General features: G+C 44.4%; 1 protein-coding gene across 1 annotated transcript in view; it reads left to right on the top strand.

Moving 5' to 3' along the window:
- The window catches only part of LOC126262321 (transcription factor Sox-11-A-like), a 72,355-nt gene extending 53,520 nt beyond the window's left edge, over positions 1-18,835 (top strand). Inside the window, exon 2 of the mRNA XM_049958874.1 lies at positions 14,686-18,835. Coding sequence (XP_049814831.1) covers positions 14,686-15,918 — 1,233 coding nt within the window. The 3' untranslated portion in view covers positions 15,919-18,835. The remainder of the gene's footprint in view (positions 1-14,685) is intronic.
- The last annotated feature ends 2,916 nt before the right edge of the window (positions 18,836-21,751 follow it).

Raw genomic sequence — 21,751 nt, 5'->3', positions numbered from 1 at the left:
GTATCGAGCGGACCCAGAAGTGAATAGTCTCTTGCATAATATAGATACATGTAGAAGGCACCGACCATATTCGTGTATCTTATAACAAGGAGCCCGGCTGGCCGTTTTTGTGACGTAACGAAGCGTAGCGGCCTTGGCGTTCGGGGACGCCATTGGCGCTCACTTTGGCAGGTGAGTGATTCCGGACCTCACCACAGAATCACATCACGGTTGGTCTAACGCAGGGAGGGGCAGTCCGTCTGGATCGGCAACCATGGACACTTGACGTACGTGTTCTGGCCTGGCGCCGAAATTCACGGGGAACTGCGTTACGGCGGTCATATAAATCAGACTGGAACCTGACTTCTCTCAGGCCAGTGAGCAGGCCATTACGCCACCAACTAAAGCCAGGAAACAAATGTTGAAACGAAGCGATAAAAACCTCATAAATTCATCACCGCAGCACGCACCATCAGTCATATTTAATAGCTTGTAGCTGTAAGCAACTGTTTCTGTCCAGCTGCTTTTTCGTTGTCCGCGTTTCTTGCATTCAAAAATATTTCGACAGCCTTTCTGCCGTGTACGGGTTGTTTATTGCCCCACATCGGCTAGTTTGTGTGTGAAATCTTATGGGACTTAACTGCTAAGGTCATCAGTCCCTAAGCTTACACACTACTTAACCTAAATTATCCTAAGGACAAACACACACACCCATGCCCGAGGGAGGATTCGAACCTCCGCCAGGACCAGCCGCACAGTCCATGACTGCAGCGCCTAAGACCTCTCGGCTAAACACGCGCGGCTCGGCTAGTTTAATCGCCCGAGGTATGCTTTGTGAGATCACTAGAATAGTGCCATTTTATCCTCACTTTATTTTTAGAACCTTTCTCGTCTTTACCAGAGTAAATCCTCCAGTGCCATACAAGCGATATGACGCAGTTGTAAGACACTGAATTAGCATTCGGTGGAAAAGCGGTTCCAATCTCTGACCAGCCATGCAGTATTCTGTGGTTTCCTTAAATCATTTAAGACAGATGCCATTCGTCGTATCTCTTATGAGAACACGGCCGGTTTTATGTCCTAGAAAAAAAGTCCTTTCTTTTATGTGGCTTACTCTTAAGGTGGAAGTGTGGATGGAGTAACGACCAAGGTCTCAGACACTTCCTCAGCTGTTTCCATAGGTGCTAATCAGATTCAGCCGCTTGGCGTTTGGTGATAGAATTTGGGAAGCGTAAAACGTCACATTTCTTCTTCGCTTGAAGTCCACTGTGTTCAAGGTGTTGGTATCCGCGTTCGGAAGGTGCGGAATTAGTCACACTACCGTCGTTGTGATTTTGGTGTTTCTGCCGAGCGACGGTACAGTTTCGTTGAGAAAGACAGTTGGAGTTGGCTTGCCCTTCGCGAATGACCATGTTAAACTCTCGTCGTTCCTTGCCCGGCCCAGATATAAAGAAAGAGAAGTACAAGTTTCTTGCCGGGTCGTCATGATAAGGTGTTCCGTTGTATTCATGTGCATTCGCGTTGTCCGCATCGTATATGCCTGATATATACAACGATAGTGCGTTTCAGTACGCCAGATCACTTGATGACGGGCTCTCACCTTGAGGTAAATAATCTAGCCACTTTAACTCTGACTTTGACTTCTCTCGGGAAAGACTTCTGTCATAATGCAGCTCCTCACTTGTCCTGGCACAACATAACAGAAGTTTCCCTATATTGATGTGGTCTGTTTCGCACGAAGAATATACACGATGAGAACAGCGAATCCTGAGGGGACCAAAATTTGCAAAGCGGACATGAATATCTTAACGATCGTCGAATTTGTTGTTTGAGAAACAGTTACCTCATTTATCGTGCCAATAGATCGTGCTCTGCTCTCTATCTGGGTGCCAAGGGCCGTGCCACAGTGGTAAGACCGGTTCCCGTCAGATCATCGAAGTTAAGGTCTGTTGGGCTTGGCTAACTCTTGGCTGGGTTTGCCGAACGTTGTTGGCAAGGGGGGCGCTCTCAGCTCTTGTGAGGCTAATTGAGGAGCTACTTGTGTGAGAAGCAGGAGCTCCGGTCACGAAAACTGACAACGCCTGTAAGAGCTGTGTGCTGACTACATGCCCTCCCATATCAGCATCCAAAGATGCCCATCGGCTGGGGGTGACAAGGCGGTCGGTTGGTAACGTTCGCCCTTTCCGCGGCCTTTTTGGACGGAGAGATTTGTGTATTTGGGTGTCTTAACTGCAAACAATCCTGTCAGATGTAACAGTCTAAAGTAGGTGAATGTTGTTCACTGTTTTGAGTCCCAGTGCTGCGTAGATTCAAATTTATTGTTGACCACGGGAAGTTTTCCGGAGACAGTGCCAGGTGTGCGACGTTGACATAGCCAAAGGAAAAACGCCTAGTCACGCTTTACTTTGCACAGTCGCAGGTGTTGCCTGCGATGTTTATCGAAAGCTCGCGCGCGTGTGTATCTTCTCGCTCGTTTCGGCCCGCAGATCGACATCGCGGCGTTTCTGGAACACGCTGTTGAGACGCCCCCGTGTCTGCAACAGCCGATGCGGGCTCCTGCAGAACGCCGTCTCCGTCGGCGCGGTTGTAAATTTTTACTTCCTGCTATATAAAGTTGAGTCAGGGGCCCTAAAACCGCGCCGGCGTAATGCAGTTAAACAGATGGGGAGATAACAGAATACGACCATCAGCGCGAGGCAGGCGCAGCTCTGCTCGTGCACTGGCCTTCTCGTGGCTTCCACGGCACTGCAGAATACGGATCAAGTGGCATAGGGTGCGTTTCTGCAGGGCAAAAATCACATGGACACATCCACCTCCAGCGCATCACAGGTCGTAGGTAGGTCAGTGCTAGATTTTCAGTACCCCCACGAGTCTCTGACGATCTACGGATTCGCTTGCTAAACGTTAAGTGAAGCGCTGATGACTCTTTCGAGCTGTATGGTCATGCTGTATGGCACTATTTTGTTCATAACGTTTCGTCCAGAGCTGTGGTGGACATCTTCAGAGGGGCTCCTTGTTCCGTTGAGTCTCAGCAAGTGTGTCGGGAAGACCAGGCAGAACCGGGCGCACGTATGGTGATGTCCAACGTAACTCTGTACAAAAAATTTGAAACGAAAAATTTTAATCAACCACAACCTTACAACCAGGCAGATTCGCCAGCAACTAAGACAACCAGCCATTGAAAATATGTTCAGCTGGGGCACTCGGCAGACTTAAAGGTGCTCTTGAAAACCAGAGCACTTCACTACTCTCGGTTCTAATAAATGAGACCACGACTTCAGTAGCGAATCCAAACTACCCTGCAGATGTCATAATTTTCACATGATAAGAAAGCTGTCGAGCAGCAGTGAGAAAATATGAACTCATCCATTGGCCCATCGCGTTAAATGGGGACCAATTTCTCTTCTGGAGTTAATATATTTTCTCACAGCGCTGTTGTTGCCAGCTTTAAACTGTGAAGAGCTAATGTCTGCAGGCGAAAACAATAGCCTTCGGCAGAGCTGATACTACTGACAAGGGAACCTCCCCATCGCACCCCCCTCAGATTTAGTTATAAGTTGGCACAGTGGATAGGTCTTGAAAAACTGAACACACATCAATCGAGAAAACAGGAAGAAGTTGTATGAAAAAATGAGCAAAATATATAAACTGAGTAGTCCGTGTGTAAGATAAGCAACATCAAGGACAGTATATGAACCGGAGCGTCGTGGTCCCGTGGTTAGCGTGAGCAGCTGCGGAACGAGAGGTCCTTGGTTCAAGTCTTCCCGCGAGTGAAAAGTTTAATTTTTTTATTTTCAGTTTATGTGACAGATTATTTTTTCATCAGTTTTTTGGGAGTGATAATTACATCCACAAGAAAACCTAAATCGGGCAAGATAGAAGAATCTTTTTACCCATTCGCCAAGTGTACAAGTTAGATGGGTCGACAACAAATTCCTGTCATGTGACGCACATGCCGTCACCAGTGTCGTATAGAATATATCAGACGAGTTTTTCTGTGGAGGAATCGGTTGACCTATGACACCTTGCGATCAAATGTTTTCGGTTCCCATTGGAGAGGCACGTCCTTTCGTCTACTAATCGCACGGTTTTGCGGTGCGGTCGCAAAACACAGACACTAAACTTATTACAGTGAACAGTGACGTCAATGAACGAACGGACAGGTCAGAACTTTGCGAAAATAAAGAAAGTAAAATTTTCACTCGAGGGACGACTTGAACGAAGGACCTCTTGCTCCGTACCTGCTCACGCTAATCACGGGACCACGGCGATACTACGCTTACGCGCTCCTTGATGTTGCTTGTGTTGCACATGGACTACTCAGTTTGTATATTTTGCTTGTTTTTTCGTAGTTACACACAACTTCTTCCTGTTTTCTCGATTGATCTTTGTTCAGTTTTTCAAGGCCTATCCACTGTGCCAACTTAACAACTAAACCTGAGGGGGGTGCGATGGGGAGGTTCCCTTGTGAGGCGTAACACTGAAGTTAAACTTGATGTTTCTCCCACTGTCTTAGTTTTGGGATGTCGGCTTTTGAATTTTGTGATTGTAGTGTTCTTTCACCATTGTGATCGTTGACAACTGAACCCAACAAATGTTACTGCTCATACCGCGTGTAAACTACCTTGCGACACGAACTCATGGTTTCTGTATATTCCTGTTTGATTGCGATGCCCTTGCAGACTAGATTCGTGTGTCGTTTTCATGAAAGCTTGAGCGTTCGTGATACCTGGTACCATTGTGACTGCGATCGCTACCCCGAACTATAGAATTGCCGCAGCAAACAGAAAGCAGAACAGGGTGATATACGGGGTGAAGGTGCATAAGCAGATGATGCTAGTGGCGAATCAGGCGAAATAATAATGCAGCTCCGTCGCTGACAGCAATCACTTGCTGCTTATGGCGCCGCCCGCGCAGATGACGTCACAAACACGGCAGAGAGGACGAGGGAGCTGCTCACGTGCCTATAGCATGCGCGTTCTCTCTCGCTCTGTCTCTCTTTCTTCCTGATGGGCTGTAACGTGACGATGCCTGCGTATGCATCCGCTGTTTCGCTTACATTTGTGCGATAGCTGTCGTCTTGGTAAAAATTCGCCATATCAGCATGTTTTGGCACCGATAAGTAAAACTGCAACCAGTTAATTTATCGCGTGTGTGCCCTCCTTCGCAGCGGAGGTCAGTTAAATGCATTGGCGCCCGATTCGCTTATCTGTTCCATTTCTGGTGGTGGATGAATGTTTTCATCACCAGTACTTGGCCGGCAGTGGTTAGAGAGGAGAAATCGTGGGTCGTTAACTTCCTGATTACAGGATTCTCCACCAGTACCCTTTGTTCGGTTCCAAATCTCTCTCTCTCTCTCTCTCTCTCTCTCTCTCTCTCTCTCTCTCTCTCTCTCTCGCTCTCCCGCTCTCTCATTAAAGTACTACATTCAGGAGGTCCTTGTTGATTCATCCGTCGAATGGGCGTATTACTTTCGGCGACCCCTTAGATGACACTGAGAGGTCCATACAAACACAACATTTCACCATATACTACACGCACTCATTAATATCACTTGCACTAAACACGTTACATCCAACCTTGGCAAACGCAAGTGCTGCCTGCAGAGAACGCTGCAACGGTTGCAATTAACAGATAAACCAGGTAAGATGATGAGCATATGGAATACATACTGAGACAGCTTTAACAGCAAATGGGGTCTGGCAGTAAATGTAGACAGGGCGGAGTATGTGTGTGTGGGATAATACTTAGTGAAAATTGACAAGGGGTTAGGAAAAGTAAAATCCTACTAAAGATATAAATATCTTTGATCAATGATAGGTAACTCCGGTACATGAGCCAAGGATATTAGTTCCAGCGCACTCGACATTAAAAAAAAAAAAAAAAAAAAAATTCCACATTGTGGTGAACTTACTTCTGTATGGAGCGGAGATATGAAATGGCCTGAAACAAGGAAAATAAGGGTGAATTAGACATGCCATGGTGATTGAAAGTTAACTAGGGTTGTGTTGACGATTATGCTAAGCTATGCTTTAAACCTACAGCGTGTTGCGACGCAGTCAGTATCGGAGAATACTCGCATCTCACGAACGAAACTAGACAAATAAATAAATTATTACGCGACCTGTGGTTCTTTATTTTTACCTTCACACAGGATACAGTGACACGCCACCGCCGAAATGATGTCAACTTGAAACTTGCATACCTGGAAGGCAGTCAAAGGGACAAGGTTCTGGTGCTCAAAATTATTTACGTATACGGCTCGATAGTGACTTGAACAGATCATTTGTGGTCGCTGTTGGAATAACTACGTCTAGTCAAGGGACATTCATATTTGTTATTCGAATATCCTACATCTCGCCGGCCGGTGTGGCCGAGCGGTTCTAGGCGCTACAGTCCGGAACCGCGCGACCGCTGCGGTCGCAGGTTCGAATCCTGCCTCGGGCATGGATGTGTGTGATGTCCGTAGGTTAGTTAGGTTTAAGTAGTTCTAAGTTCTAGGGGACTGATGACCTCAGAAGTTAAGTCCCATAGTGCTCAGAGCCAGCCTACAGCTCGTAGAAAAGGGAGTAAATAGAGCTAACCGTTTACACGAGAAAATCCCGAAGCAGATGACTGCAGAGTGGTCGAAACGTCTAAGGTGAAGAGAAGCATGACGCGGGAGAACATCCTAGAAGATTTCACTTTCAAAAGAGAGACCATCCCTATTGAAGGCAACTGCTTCACGTAACGTCGACGACGGGGTCGTTAGAGGCGGAGCACAAACTCGGATTCGAGAATGTTGGGGAAAGAAGTGGGCTGTAGCCTTTTGCGAAGGCACCAATTTTCGCCAGGTAACTCTGCTAACTGGGTAGTTGTTAGTGCTTGCCTTGTGCGGTGGTCGTACTCCTGCCGTGTGGGAGCGGGTGGCAACGGTCCGGTTCTGCAGACGGGCGTTTTGCGTGAGCAGCGGAAGACGTGGGCGTCCGTCTGCTGCTGCTGAGGACCTCTATTGAGGTCAAGTCGCGGCCAAGGTCGTCGCAGACGCTCGTCTCGCTACGAAATTTCGGCGACCGTTTCAGCCGCGACACTTGCTCACCTGCAAAACCCACCTTCTCAGATGCTGCAGTGGCTTTGGAGAGCTTGTCGCCTGCTAGCAGTTTTCGTCTCTTACGAAACGCGTCGTCACGACAGCTTTTTCATTCTTTGGTGACATTCGCCGTAACGACACGGGTTTTTCAACACAGCCGCCTTGCTGAAAACATGACAGCTCTTCCCCAGTTCGTGCTTCGTTCAGGCAGGACAAGGTTTTGAGAAGGAGTTGTGCATCCGTAGTAGAATTACAACGAGCATAAATCTATCAGCATTTTAGAAAAAATGGAAAGGAATGCGCGAAGTAGCTTCGTCTCGGCGCTCATCAGTCTCGGCAAATTCGACGAATATTAGCACTATTTCTTCTTGACATTTTAATAAGTGCTCTGTTCTGCATAGCAAACTGTCCAGTGGTAACAGACACCCCTGTCATAAGCATACGTTTAAAATCACATTGTATGTTCAAACATGGCAGGTTCAACCGCAGGTGGACAAAATTGGGAACGTTCGTTTCGATGGTATTTTAGAAGTGTACTTATGTAAGGACGTGTGCACATACATTGCACGCTTGTCAGTGATTCGCGTAGACAGAGTATACATTCCAGTTCAACAGCCCCAGTGGAAATTTTTCTTTCTTATCGAACTAGAAGTTGCGCTAACGACCATATTTTGTTAATACGTTTGGATGAAGCGTTGCATTTTCCTTATCGTTAAGGTGGAGATAATTTAATTCCGTGGAGGCTGGATTTTTTAGTGACGGATGTCTCTTCTAAAAATGGTCTTCACTGCCGCTTGCAGAAGGTGCTCAGTTATTGAGGCATCCACTTTATGTATTTGCCAGTAGAGCATGAGTTTTAAACTGAACGAATGGTTGTAATACTAAGAAACATAGAGCTATGAGCACGGGCAATTAAAATTTTTGGAGCATGTACGGGGTGGCTGTTACGAAAAGGCAGCTACTTACGGAGGTCCAGTGTGGGTGCAGCTGTCGTGTGGTAGTGAAACTTAATAGGTATTCTTTTACATTAATGAGGAACTGATTCTCGTCGTCTCCGGTGCACATGTTGAACAAATAGTGTGCGTGGTGGCTAATAATGAAATCAACGTTGTACCTTTCACACAGTTTGACCTAATACACGACATATGGAGTCATTTCTATGTCGTCCTCGCATTCACAGCGCCAGATTTGCACCTGGTGGCCACGATTGGAACTAACTTTTTTTCCAGTGTAAATCGGTTCCACATTATCACATTAGAATATCTACCTAGTTTCCTCAACTGAATAGCTATAAGGCATTTTATATGTGGCCTTGATCCACAGACATTTTTCTGTTTAGGTGGTCTGCAGTGGCCACTCCCTGGTGTAATTCAGTGCGCTCAATTTTTTGCCGTTCTTTTCCTGATGTCACATATTTCTTTGTATGTTTGGTAAGAGAGCAGAACATGTCCCGACGACGTCAGCTTACACACTCCGATTCAAATTACTTTCTGATTGATAGATCGCAGTACCGGGGCATTGTTGTCAGCGTGCAGCCAGCTACGCTTCACAAGTACGCTGAGCGTACCTTCAAAATAGGCAACACAGCCAGCACATGGCGCTCGAGAGAGAATTGGGATTGGATGGCGGCCGGCCACTTACCACTCGACTCGGTGAAATGTAAATCAGAGAGCAATTTTAGTAGGAGTACGGTCTGGACTACCGGGCGTTCGACTGTTCGTTAGCTCTGGTGACCTGCTGGTGTATTAGGGTTAACTACAACGCTGTTGAGATAGACGACTGCGACGTAACCGACCTGCGAGAGAATACAAGAACGGAATGATGTCACGCCCGGAGCAGTGTTCCTGTTTTTCGCGAGGGCCTAACCACCCCGCAGATTTATGAAAGCCCGCAGCGTCACGCCAGCTGTTAACGCTATCGCGTTAATTTAAAATACGCCGAAAATAAAGCGCCCCACCATTTTGGGGCAGGGTCTCTGGGGAGGAGTTTATCCCGAGGCGCCACTGCCGGCTGTCAGGCAGAATGTGCTTGGCCTTGTGAGCTGACACCACATCGCAGTTTAGATGGAGCTCGGCCGGCGGACTGAGGGTAAATTAGAAAATGCTGGCGCGCGGGAGGTTTTTTCGGCGAACCCACTGGCAGCTTGCCGCCTCGGCGAGGCCGAAGGCAGAGGCGTCGAGTACCCTTCAGCGTCACGTTGCAACACAGCAGATACAGGACAAAATAGTAGCAGCATGGTTCTGCTCGATCAATTCTGGGGGTGATGTCTTATCGGCCTGGACAGTGTACCCCAGCGAGAAGCATCGGTATGTCGTGTTCGACGCAGACGAGCGAGGTTCTTGACGCTTCTTCGAGCTCAAATCTATTACAAGAGGCCCGTTGTTTTCCCAGGCTAGCACAGTCTGTAACGAGTGACTTCTCTACGAAGCTTTGGCAGTAGATGCAAAATTACTGTGTGCCCTTACATAGGATAGCGGTTCAAAGCCATCGTCAAGCCATCCAAATGTAGGTTTTTCCATGATTTCGCAGAATCGCTTAAGGCGAATGCCTGGACGTTACCAGATCACAGCCTGCGCCACGTCGCCAGTGGCCACTTTGTCGACGGAGTTCAAACCCTTACCTTCATTCCTTCTGAGAATAGAGCATTGGAGTGAAGATTATATTCAGTTGGCCTCCATACTGTCAGGCCTACCAAAAAAACAAAAGCGATGTAATTTTAGAAATGTGCAGCAGAGTGAGTCAGTCGTGCATGACCGGGACTCAAACCTTGAACCGGGCCTTTCCCAAGCAGTGCCATTACCGACTGACTTAATCAGTCTCGACTCGCCCTCGCAGCTTAAGATCTGCCAGTTCCTCTTATCCACTTTCAGAACTATGATCCCTACCATCCAGAAACATGTACACGAAGGCGTCTGTAAAGTTGGCAAAATACGATCGTACTTGAATAGCTGAGTTATTACGAGCAGTGTCTATGTAATGCAAGGTTCTGAAGTCGACTCCCAACTGATAGGTAGTTTGAACATAGCACACGCTCCTCTCTAGAGTGCAAAGATCATTCTGGAAGGTAGTTGCATTAGTTACGAGAAATAATTATCGAAAATGATACCTCAACGGGAGTCTTGCAGGGAAAACCTTTCGCTCCCACTGCATTTCCTGTACGGTACCTGTTTTGTGATGGTGTTGTGGTATTCATTCCGAAGACTGATTTAATGCAGCTCCCCACACTGGTCTACCCTGTCCAGGCCTCTTCTTATCCTAATAAACCTCCCCCCCCTCCCCCCACACACACACGCACTCTCACACTTCCCTCCATTACCAAACTGATAATTACTTGATACCTCAGGATGAGCCCTATTAACCGATCACTTCTTTTGGTCAAGTTGTGCCATTAATTCCTTTGGCGGTTTGCGTGCAAGAATCATGATTTTGTATCAGCCTTAGCTGTGAGTTAATTCCGTCATTACAAACTGCAGAGTTGTGCAGTAATGCTTTTATTCCCCTACGAAGAGACAGTAGTAAAAGATGCAGCACATTAGTATACATAATCAAGGCTTTTCGGAGATGTTTAGTGACTATGAACTTGGGGCTTCTCTTGACTGTCACAAGCAGTGTTCACTTAGTCACTGTGTCGTTCAAGAAGCCGTTGTGTGTGTGTGTGTGTGTGTGTGTGTGTGTGTGTGTGTTTTTTTTTGAAACTGGGCTAGGTTGTTGCGGAAGCCCCTGTGACCCTAACATTTAGTTATTTGATTTTTAGTCACTTTGTCACGTCTGTAGCAGTCTGACGAAACAGGGGTATCGCCCATACGAGGAGAAAACATTTGTAGCGCTCGTCGTTTGACGCGAGCGTCAGCCGACGTGACGTACTGCAATCAGTTTACACATAAATCTGCTGCGAGAGCTGAAATTGCGTGATCACGCGGGCAGCGAGTGATTGGTGCGTTTATTTTCCGTGGGGAAAAACTGTCGAAAATTGACACTTCGGTCTTGCGTGTCTGTATCTCGCATTATCTCTCCGCCTGGGCCTTTCGAAATTTCGATAGCTATCCGGCGATCGGCGCTCGCTTGGTGAGCAACCTTCGCCTGCGCTTGACTAAGCGCTGCGGCGAGGTTTCAGCGACTGACACACGCCTCGCAATAAATCTGGGAGAGCAAAACAAGTTCGCGGTCAGCGAAATGCGCTATGAGCGCTGTCGAAACGTTCTCCGCCACTTGGTATTGACGGCCTGAAGTCGACCACAGGCTGCTTGTTCAAATTGTAGTAAATAAGCTGAAACATTGAACAACAGAAGGAAAACACGTTACGGTCATTTTACAAGGTCACAGAAGTAATTTCTGATTTGTCATCCTCAGGCTACCAGTGAGTTGCATAAGATGTACATTTTGAGTAGATGGTCTCAAACCACAAGGAGACGTTTTTGTATCAAAATAGTTGAGAACGTGTTACTAGGATTCTAGAGAAGAGCTTTCCTCGTGAAGTTCTCCAGTATTAACTCCAAGACAGGACACATTTAGGAAATATTCTTCCACAGTTTAGAACATTGCATTTGACAGTGTTCTAAAAATCGAGTGTGTGGAACATTGTCAAGAATGCAATAGGAAGCAAAAAATCTGACCACTAAAGATGGTTTTAAATAAAGCGAAACAGCATGACCTCAAATAACACTTTTATAGTTTATAGTACATATATTACGGGGCTGTTGTTACTACACGGTGTGGATGCGTTTGTTGGCTGTGGTTTCATTGTTGACATACGATCTGTTGATCGTATTTAACCTCCGTTATATTACGACACTTCAGTACGTGTTGATCGCAGGTAGCAAAATTTCGCGTTTTCGCCTGGAGCAGTTTTTTCTTCCAGTACATACATGTATCCCGAGCGTGGTTGTGTTCTACAATCCAATCCCCAGGAATAGAACTGGAAATCGGACACCAGTTGATAGTCTATCGAGGATATCAAGGATATCAGTCAGTTGACTGATGACCAAAAAAAAAAATCAAGGAAAGGCAACATCTTTCCTACGGCATGGCTCATACTTGTCAGCTAGATGGGAATGTTATGATTTTCGCCTGTCGAGGTTTTCTTGGCAGGGCACCGTTTTCTTACTGCCCATCCCGCGAAGCCACCATCGGCTGCTGAAGTGTGACAAGCTGCTACTACGCCTGTCCTGTACTCTGCCATACCTCGATACGTAAGTCGTATCGCGCCCGGGGCGGGGGTGGGGGTGGGGGGTTCGGCACTTCTGGTACGCGAGACGCATTACTTGTTGGGATGGGACAGGACGTGCATACACTACTCATTACATTTTCATAAGCCTGTGAATAATTGGGTCATGGAATTAGGTCATGTTTTGTCTTACGCAATGGGATGCTAATGAAGCAAGAGCACAGGTCGCGGTACGCACATTTGAATACTCAGGCGGCGAGGGAGTCGCTCTGGAACATCTGAAGGCCGCACCGTTTCGCCACCGCATGCATATTGAGCGTGTGCTCCATTTGCACTGGTGTAGCCGCAGCTATTAAGCGGATGTCTGTAATGAATAAGGAAGTGAACTGGGTGTTGCGCAGTCCCACTGGTAATACGAGGATTTTTCCTCAAATTGGTTGTCCGGCAAAGATTGGTGTTTTTCTGCACTAGTGTTCCCAGGTGATTGTCGTCCATGCATTATTTTTGTTCTTCTTTTTCGTGTGACAATACAGGGAAAGCAACTGGACTGCATGCTTTTGAATCTACGCCTCGTTTAACATTTAACACTATTTTCTTTAACTGAAAACTACGTAATAATCCCGCAAGACATGCACAGGCACGTATTGAGCATAAGGTGCAGAAAGTAATTAAATTTCACTCTACTAAATATAACAATTTTTCATTCGATGATCGCTTAGTAACAAACAGTGCTCTGTAGCTGTTATAAATATTTTTGACAGCTGTTAAGCGGATCACTTCCCTCATAGATAAAATGATACCGAAAATCACCGTTGTTTCGAATTATTTGCTAAAGCAACATAAGTTAAATGAATATCCTTCAATTGGATCCAAAGCATAATTTGCGTTGGTTTCATAACAAATGTTAATACCGAGAATCAAGTTTCTTTGAAGCAGATTATTGACCTCATAGGTAACTAGTTTAAAACAAGATTTTCCAGTACCGACGATTCTTCTCACACGGGAATTAGGAGATCGTTCACGGTCCCCAGGGTGTTCGCTTATAATCGAAATCAGTAGATCAGGACACACACACACACACACACACACACACACACACACACACACACACAAACAAAACATTTGCGCGCAAGATCTACCGTAAGTGATAGTACCGTTTGTACTACTTGCACGATACAGTGCTCTGTTGTAAATTAATTTTTATTACGACCGTTTTCAGTCGTCGACCATTCTTTTGGAACCATACCAACGTGAAACGAAGAAAACAAAATGTAAACAACGTACGAATTCAAAAGCGCATGCAATAAACTAGACGTAATTTGGTACTTACGAAAGATAAACAGTGAAACTTTTCTTTCGCTATTACCAAATAAAGATTGGTTTTGTGACCTAGTAGGTTTTTACATATGTTTTCTTCATACCTCGTTCATATAGCATCCTGGATGATGGTCAAGACCGAAACCGGTCGGAATAATTACGAGTTTGTAATATAGTAAGTACGAATTTACAGTATAGCACTGTGTAATACATTTTCTATGATACATTTCTGGTGTTGACTGTCGCTTAAAACAATTATCCGATGGAATCATTGTCGGGTTGGATCGTAGGACATATAGATTACTTCAAAGTTATGTCGCACAGCACACATTTCACGAATGATTTTTACATATATATACCGGGTGATAGAAAAAGTCGGTATGAATATGAAAACTTAGTAAACCACGGAATAATGTAGATAGAGAGGTAAAAATTGACACATGCTTGGAATGACATGGGGTTTTATTAGAACCAAAATTCAGGATGGCGCTCCACCCCATATTGCTAGACGCATGAAAGATCTCTTGCGCGCGTCGTTTGGTGGTGATCGTGTGCTCAGCGGCCACTTTCGTCATGCTTGGCCTCCCAGGTCCCCAGACCTCATTCCCTGCGATTATTGGCTTTGGGGTCACCTGAAGTCGCAAGTGTATCGTGATCGACCGACATCTCTAGGGATGTTGAAAGACAACATCCGACGCCAATGCCTCACTATAACTCCGGACATGCTTTACAGTGCTGTTCACAACTTTATTCCTCGACTGCAGCTATTGTCGAGGAATGATGGTGGACATATTGAGCATTTCCTGTAAAGAACATCATCTTTGCTTTGTCTTACTTTGTTACGCTAATTATTGCTCTTCTGATCAGATGAAGCGCCATCTGTCGGACATTTTTTGAACTTCTGTAATTGTTTTGGTTCTAATAAAACCCAATGTCATTCCAAGCATGTGTGTCAATTTGTACATCTCTATCTACGTTATTCCGTGGTTTATTCATATTTCAAATTTATACCGACTTTTTGATCACCCGGTGTATATATATATATATATATATATATATAGTCATGGTGTTAATAGCAGAAATCTATTTAAATAATAAAACAAGCCCCTCTTGTTGGGAGCATTTATTTATGTGTTCCTTATTTTTATTGTTGCAGACCAAAAAGAACAACCCGAACCACATCAAGCGACCCATGAATGCCTTCATGGTGTGGTCACAGATCGAGCGGCGCAAGATCTGCGAGCAGCAGCCAGACATGCACAACGCGGAGATTTCGAAGCGGCTGGGCCGCCGCTGGAAGATGCTGTCAGAGGAGGAGCGGCAGCCCTTCATCGACGAGGCAGAACGGCTGCGCCAGCTGCACATGAAGGAATACCCGGACTACAAGTACCGGCCGCGCAAGAAGGCCGTGAAGCCGCCTCCCAAGAGCGCGTCGCCCTCCAAGAAAAGCAAGAAGAGCGCTGCCGCAGTGTGCGCCGCGACGTCTGTGGCGGTGACGGGAGCAGCCGCCGCTGCCGCGGGGGTCACGTCGACTGCGACGTCGGTGCCCACCCAGAGGAACGATTCCAACAACAACGGTCTGGAAGGCCTGACGGGAGCGGCATCCAGGGGCGGAGTGAGGATCTTGCCGCCTCTGAGCCGCAGCAGCGGCAGTAGCGCACTCAAGGTAAAGCTGGCCATCGACCGCAAGGCCAAAGAGGTGCGCGCCGCCCGGCAACAGCAGCAGCAGCAGCAGCAGCCGCCGTCACCACCACTGCTGCAGTACGCCCCGCAGCCGCCCAACGCTGCCGCCAAAGTGCCGTCCAGTCCCTCCTGCGACACCCCCGACTCGCCAGAGAGCGCGTCGCTGTACGACGAGGCGTCGTCGACGACATCCGTCGCCGTCCTGGACACGAAGTTTGTGACGCCCGTGGCGGTGGCACGCCTGCCCTCTCTGGTCCTCGCGGCGCCGTCCCCGGCCGTCGTACCAGATATGAAGTCCCTGCTGGCTCCCGTCAAAATGGAGCCCATGGAGTACGAGGAGATAACCATCAAGGAGGAGCCCATTGACGTGTCCTGTGACCCGGCCGTGCCCGACGTGGCCGACGTCGCGCCTTCGTCTCACAATCACCACCACTTTCACCAGCAGCAGCAGCAACTGCAGCAGCACGGCGCCGTCGAGAACCCGAGCCTCGCCGATCTGGACTCGCTCACGGACCTCTTACAGATCTCGCCCGACTTCAGGGTCGACCTGGACACTTTTAGTAACGTTTTCACCAACGACCTGGATTCCTTCGACACGACCAGCTCCAGCTCGGGCTCGCACCTCGAGTTCTCGTGCACGCCCGACATGACGGACATGCTGTCCGACTTCGGCGTCACCGAGTGGGTCGACAACAGCTACTGCTGAGCTGTCGGCCTTCGCTGCCGCCGTCGTCGCCACTGCCCTCCCGGAGTGTGGGCCACTACTTAGACGATGCAGAGGCACGCCACCGACGCTCGTCCTCACTTTCACTCGACCTTTCTGTAATGCGTAAAATGTAGGCGCGACCGACCCTCCCTGTTGCGCGGGCGCGGGACGTCCTTTTGCCGGCCCGCATTTGTCGTTTGTTTCCTTCTCCGGTCGAGGTCGAGCCTACATTTTGTGCGCCAGTTTATTACGTACCGTACGTGTACGGTATTCGTGTAACGCGAACCTCTGCACGTACGTCAGGTTTTAAGCTTTTATACCGATATTATTTTCTCTTAGTAGACTGCTTTGTGCATATGTTATGCATATATTACGGCACATCTCTAATTTTTTAGTTTAGGAACATTACTTTTATATACGAATTCTAATATTGGACGACAGAGTGTATTCATTCTTAATGTACAAAGTGTAATCTAATAGATCAGTTTTTTTCTGTTTACGACATTTGTGCTTGAGCTTACAGTACGCTGAACTCCGTGAGCTTGCTGCGCGAACTCCGTACGTATGGATACCCTGGATGGTGGGATTTGTTTGTTATTTCCACTGTTTTAATGGAAGAACTAAACTAGCCCATTTGTTGTAAATTTAATGTCTTTATGCACTATGACTGTAAACGGTAACACATTGCTCAAGGGTAAAGCTTCGTATGTCGCATTCGAGTGTCGAGAGTTCCTCGTAGCCGCCGTGTCGGCGTCTGTCTGTAATGTACGTACGTCTACAAAAGCTTAAACCTTGATGTATGTGTTCGGCTGCACCCTTCGGTGTACGTTTCACTTAGTCCACATTGATCTCTATGAAAGCGTGTATCATGTCGATCGAGTCTAGTTCCGGTACTGGCTGCTGTCTTTACTCCTTGTTAGAGCCTGCAGACCTGCTCCACAGGCAATATTAAGGCCATACTCAAATACACGTGCTCTGAGGAAAACTACTATCTGGCTGTGATAACCTGTCTCGGGTGACCAATCTGTTTTCTTCTTCTTGTTGTTCAGACTGGTGAAAATTGAAAGAGGTTAAGCAGATGCTAGAAAGAAAAGGTGATTTGTGGAAATTTGTCCTCTTGTATGATAAGAATAAGGCCTAACTGGAAGTGCACCGTACAGATGAACACCTTCAGTGTTCACAGGAACTATACTCACATATCATGATACGTCATTATAAGTCATTATCGTTAATAAGTTCATCAGTCTAGCATCGTTATCATACATGGACTGTTTGTGTTCATGTTGCATTTGAAATTGGCAGAACAGTAAATGAAAATATTGGTACTTAACTAGGTAAAAAGAGGGTGTACAAAATTGAGAAAGCACAGTCAGGAGTTTTTCTTGTATGAATGTGTGTATTCAATATTGGAAGATTGCATAGTATATAAGAGCTTTGTGGTGGATAGTTCCTGATACACTAGCCACCTTGACTCTATATATATATATAAATATATATATTTGATTTACTGTTTAAGTTAACATTGTTTTGATATTTTCTTCTTTCAAATAACAACCTATAATTAGAGAAGAATGTATGTAGTACGGTTATGTATCTGAATAATAAATAGGTGGGACTTTCGGTTATCTGTGTACTTGATTTTTTTGAAGTTGTAAAAATGTTCCTGTGTTTTCAAATATGATTTTTGTAACTCCCCATCATAGGTATACATATGTGGGAAATCTCTTATATGCTTATGTATCATGTTTTTAACATATAACTATAGTCACTTGTATGATAGACAGCTAGGCAGATATAAAAGCACAAAGTTTAATTGATGGAACTTTCTCATCTTTGTGTGGAACAAGTATTTTAATAATGATGACACACGATATGTGGTGTATATACCTGTTGACCTGTTATCTTAATATGTGTGCTATTTCTTTTTAAATGGAACATCTTTCCAATTCTCTAGTTGTATATGAAAAAATTCTTGATGGAGTATATAGCCTGCATATTACCGCGTGTTCCTCTCAACACATTTTTAAATGTGTGCATATAGAAAACAAGTCCAGTGAACTGGCTTGTCAGTAGAAAAGTGAAAGCTTCATTGTCATGTTGAGTTTGCCAAAAGAAGAGAGGAGAAAATTGTTTCTTAACATGAGCTAAGTTACTTGTGATAGCAGAGCGATTAGGCATTGACCTGCAAACGTTGTCACAATTGTTTAAGGGAAAGAGAAGAAAATGCGTTATTAGTAATATGAGATGACGTTTCTGTGTTTGAGTTCGCAGCCTTTGTAAAGTGGGTCATACCCAGTATTTTGCTCACCTTTTGTACATTATAATCCTATGTTTTTATATTATTGTTATGTGATTTATAAATATATATATATATAAACCATTTATGTTTTTGGTGAGGTCATCTACTAAAGGCAGAAGTTGCGGATATGCACAAAAGTACCGTTAAGTTATTTTACTGCTGACCTGATGTATGCCAGTCTTGCACTGTTGCTTTCCCATTGACTCTTTTTCTGTTAAGGCTTTCGAGCTGTAAAACTTAGGTTCTTGAACCTCAATTCGTAACTCTAAGTCAGTTATATATGTTCTGTATACAATTTAAGACAGCTTTTGTCATTTTTTGTACAATTAAAATATTTATTACAAGTTTGTTTGTTTATTTTGATTTATATGATTTGAGTGCTTTGTTAAATGATCCTTCTGTGCTTTTTGTTATGTGAATATTTTGTACAACCTCACTGAAATATATTATGCATAGAAAGATAATTTATGAAAAGAAAATTAGCAATATTTTTGCATATATATAATAAAATAGTGTAAAAAGTTTACCTTTCAGCATTTTTGTAAAACAGCCCATGTATCATACTTCATATATACATATTAGTTGAAATAACATGTACATTTTGTATGGTAGATTGTTTATAAAAATATATGGTACACACACCATCCCATTTATAAAATCTTCTTTTTATTACCAACCAAAACCCCAAGTAGCATATATTACTTGAAATAGTTGAGTTGGTCTGCACAGACCACGTTCTGGGGTCAATGAAGGTAGCACCAGATGTCAAGAGAGAGAAATTAAAGTAACTGTAACTGTGTAGGTACACAATTTCAAACAAATATTTTCACTTCCCAGTTATGAAAGGAAGTGTAGGACAGGCTGTATTAAATAGCCAAATGAGCTACTAGCTATGCCAACCAAACATCAGTTATAGAAAAAAATGAACACAATGGGCAAAATAGTTTATAGAAATATGTACTGTTGGTTGTATCATCATCAATGAGTGCTTCAGGTATATGCAGCTTGAAGTTGTGTTAATTTCGTAATTACTTGTAGAAATGGAAAAACAAGGATGCTTTATGCTGCTCTTTTCATATGTTTTCACACAAGTGGGATGATATTAAAATAACAAGTCACTAATATTCTCATGAGAAAAATGGCATAGACAATACTATCAAAATGTTGCATATCACATGCAGAATCCACATGATGGGAAAAAAAGGATGTGGTGCGATAGTAATTGACTGATGAATTCTGAACCAGTTTTAAGCAGTTATACTTGTTTCTTATTATCAGGGAAAAAAGAACACAAAATTAAAACAAGAGGTGCATCAATAAGTAGAATAAAATGTTTGGCTAAGCCAGAGTGTCTGCGAACAGTTTCCTAAATTTCTGTTCTGCGACTGATATTTTTATGACCATTATAATATAACATGAACAAGATGTGTAACAGCGTGGAGAAAGGCAAGGTAATACAACATTCAATAACACAATTACTTGTCTTCAGTGACTGATGCTCTCCTTAGTTATCACTGCTTTTTGATAAGATTTTGAGTTGTACGGAGGTACTGTAGAGTGAGTAAAATTCAGTGCTCTTGGTGAGGCTAAATGTATGTTACTTATCAGACTTGGATTCCACACTTATATGGCATTGTGTAGCATTTCTGTGATACATAAAATTTCCATTAAATGCAGTCTCTTTTAAGGCCAAAATTGTACTCATCAGAGACGAGTGTAAACTATGTTGGGATTTCAGTCTAGTTGTTGGATATGGAAATTTAGCTCAGTCAAAATTAGCAATTTACACTTTGAGACGAGCTAGGTTCAGTCATCATTCCTAGTCACAGTATATGCATTACAATACAACACAGTTTATTTTCTGTGCTCATCAAATATGTACACCTGTTGGGCAGCAAGAGGCAGCCTATCTGTTGTCAACCAGTTCCTCTTTGGTTTCTATTGGGATTTCAAACACACACTACTTCCTAAAGCCATATATACATGGCATGAGTGAGATCCAGTGACTTCGCTCGCCAAGTTTGAATAATCTCCACTTTTAATTCTGTATTCAGAAGTATATATGCCATGGACATTAATATCGAAAGTGTAGTGGTGTAACATGGTAATGAAGTGGCTTCAAATAAAGTCCTATTAATTGATACAGTAGAACTTAGCTGGCAAGGTAATAGTCATTGCTGTTGATCTTAGAATATTGCATATGGATTTTGCTTCATTACTACCATAGCCATTAAAGAAATTTGAAACACTACCACAGTTAAGTGGTCTCACATTTTATCAGTACAGTTGGTAGAAGTCTCGGTGCTACACTATGGCACTGGAAAATCTAATGAAAGACTTGCACTTTGGTTTCAAGTTATTTGTCCCATGTCTTGCCTTGTTAATGACAAATGTGTATCTGCGCCACTTTCTCTTTCATGGGCAAGTTAATGAGTATCTATTACATTCCCAAATGATCCAACACCATTCATTCTATCTCAGGAAAATAAATGCATTGTTTAGAACTTTGCCAGTTCTTTGTGTCGTGATTGACTTGTATGTTTCTATCCGTGGTGATAAATCCATATAGGATGATGCCTGTAGTAAAGTATTTACCTATATACCTGCCTGCACTACACATTAAATGTATGTCTATGGCTTCTTATGAGGAGGAATGCTTCACCTCTGGTAAGTCATCAACAGTGAAAACCTTCACTCTGGGCATATTTCAGACAAGTACATATTTTCCTAGGTAGCATCAACAGTCTCAGTTCTGTAGGCAGTTACAAAATATTAAAGTTTATAAACATATGCCTCAGGTATATTGCTCAATCTATATGTGCGACCTGAACTATTTATTTCCAACCACTGGTTCCTTATCACAAGGACAGTTAAACACATCCTATACTCCGTGTATCATCTTTGACAGTAATGTGTTGGGAGACTCTGTGCATATATTGATACAAACAGGAAAGTGACAGTAGATGCAGAAGACATCCCAGGTAAATATTGACGCTACAAAGAAAGTAGTATACGAGGGTTGAATGAAAAGTAATGCCTCCACCTTCGTTAATTGGGTCTGGATGGGAATATTTTAATAAATCAAACGCAGAAATAATGCTTAGAATGTGATCTTTAATTACCAATATTCACTTTTCCACATAATCACCAGCCAATTGGATAAATTTCTGTCGACGATGAACAAGTTTTATGAAGCCGTCACGGGAGAAGTCGACATTGTTTCCGCAACCACAGTCTCACAGCTCTCTTAACGTTTTCATCAGAAGCATAATGATGTCCCTGCAGATCGCCTCTCATTATCGGGAACAGATGGAAGTCAGTCGGTGCTAAATCTGGACTGTATGGAGGATGCCGTATGTCTCTGAAGTTCTGCTGTGATGGCAAGTGAAGTGTGTGGTTTGGCATTGTCATACTGCAGGAAAACATTTCCCTTTTCCTTTCAGACACTTGTTAGCCGTCGTTTCAGAGTTAGCAGCGTTGTGAATTAACACAGAATTATTGAGGAAGGCCGTTGCAATTCGGCTGAAACGTCGG

Source organism: Schistocerca nitens, chromosome 6, assembly GCF_023898315.1.
Source record: "Schistocerca nitens isolate TAMUIC-IGC-003100 chromosome 6, iqSchNite1.1, whole genome shotgun sequence".
Lineage (NCBI taxonomy): Eukaryota > Metazoa > Arthropoda > Insecta > Orthoptera > Acrididae > Schistocerca > Schistocerca nitens.
This window is presented reverse-complemented; position numbering and strand designations above follow the sequence as displayed.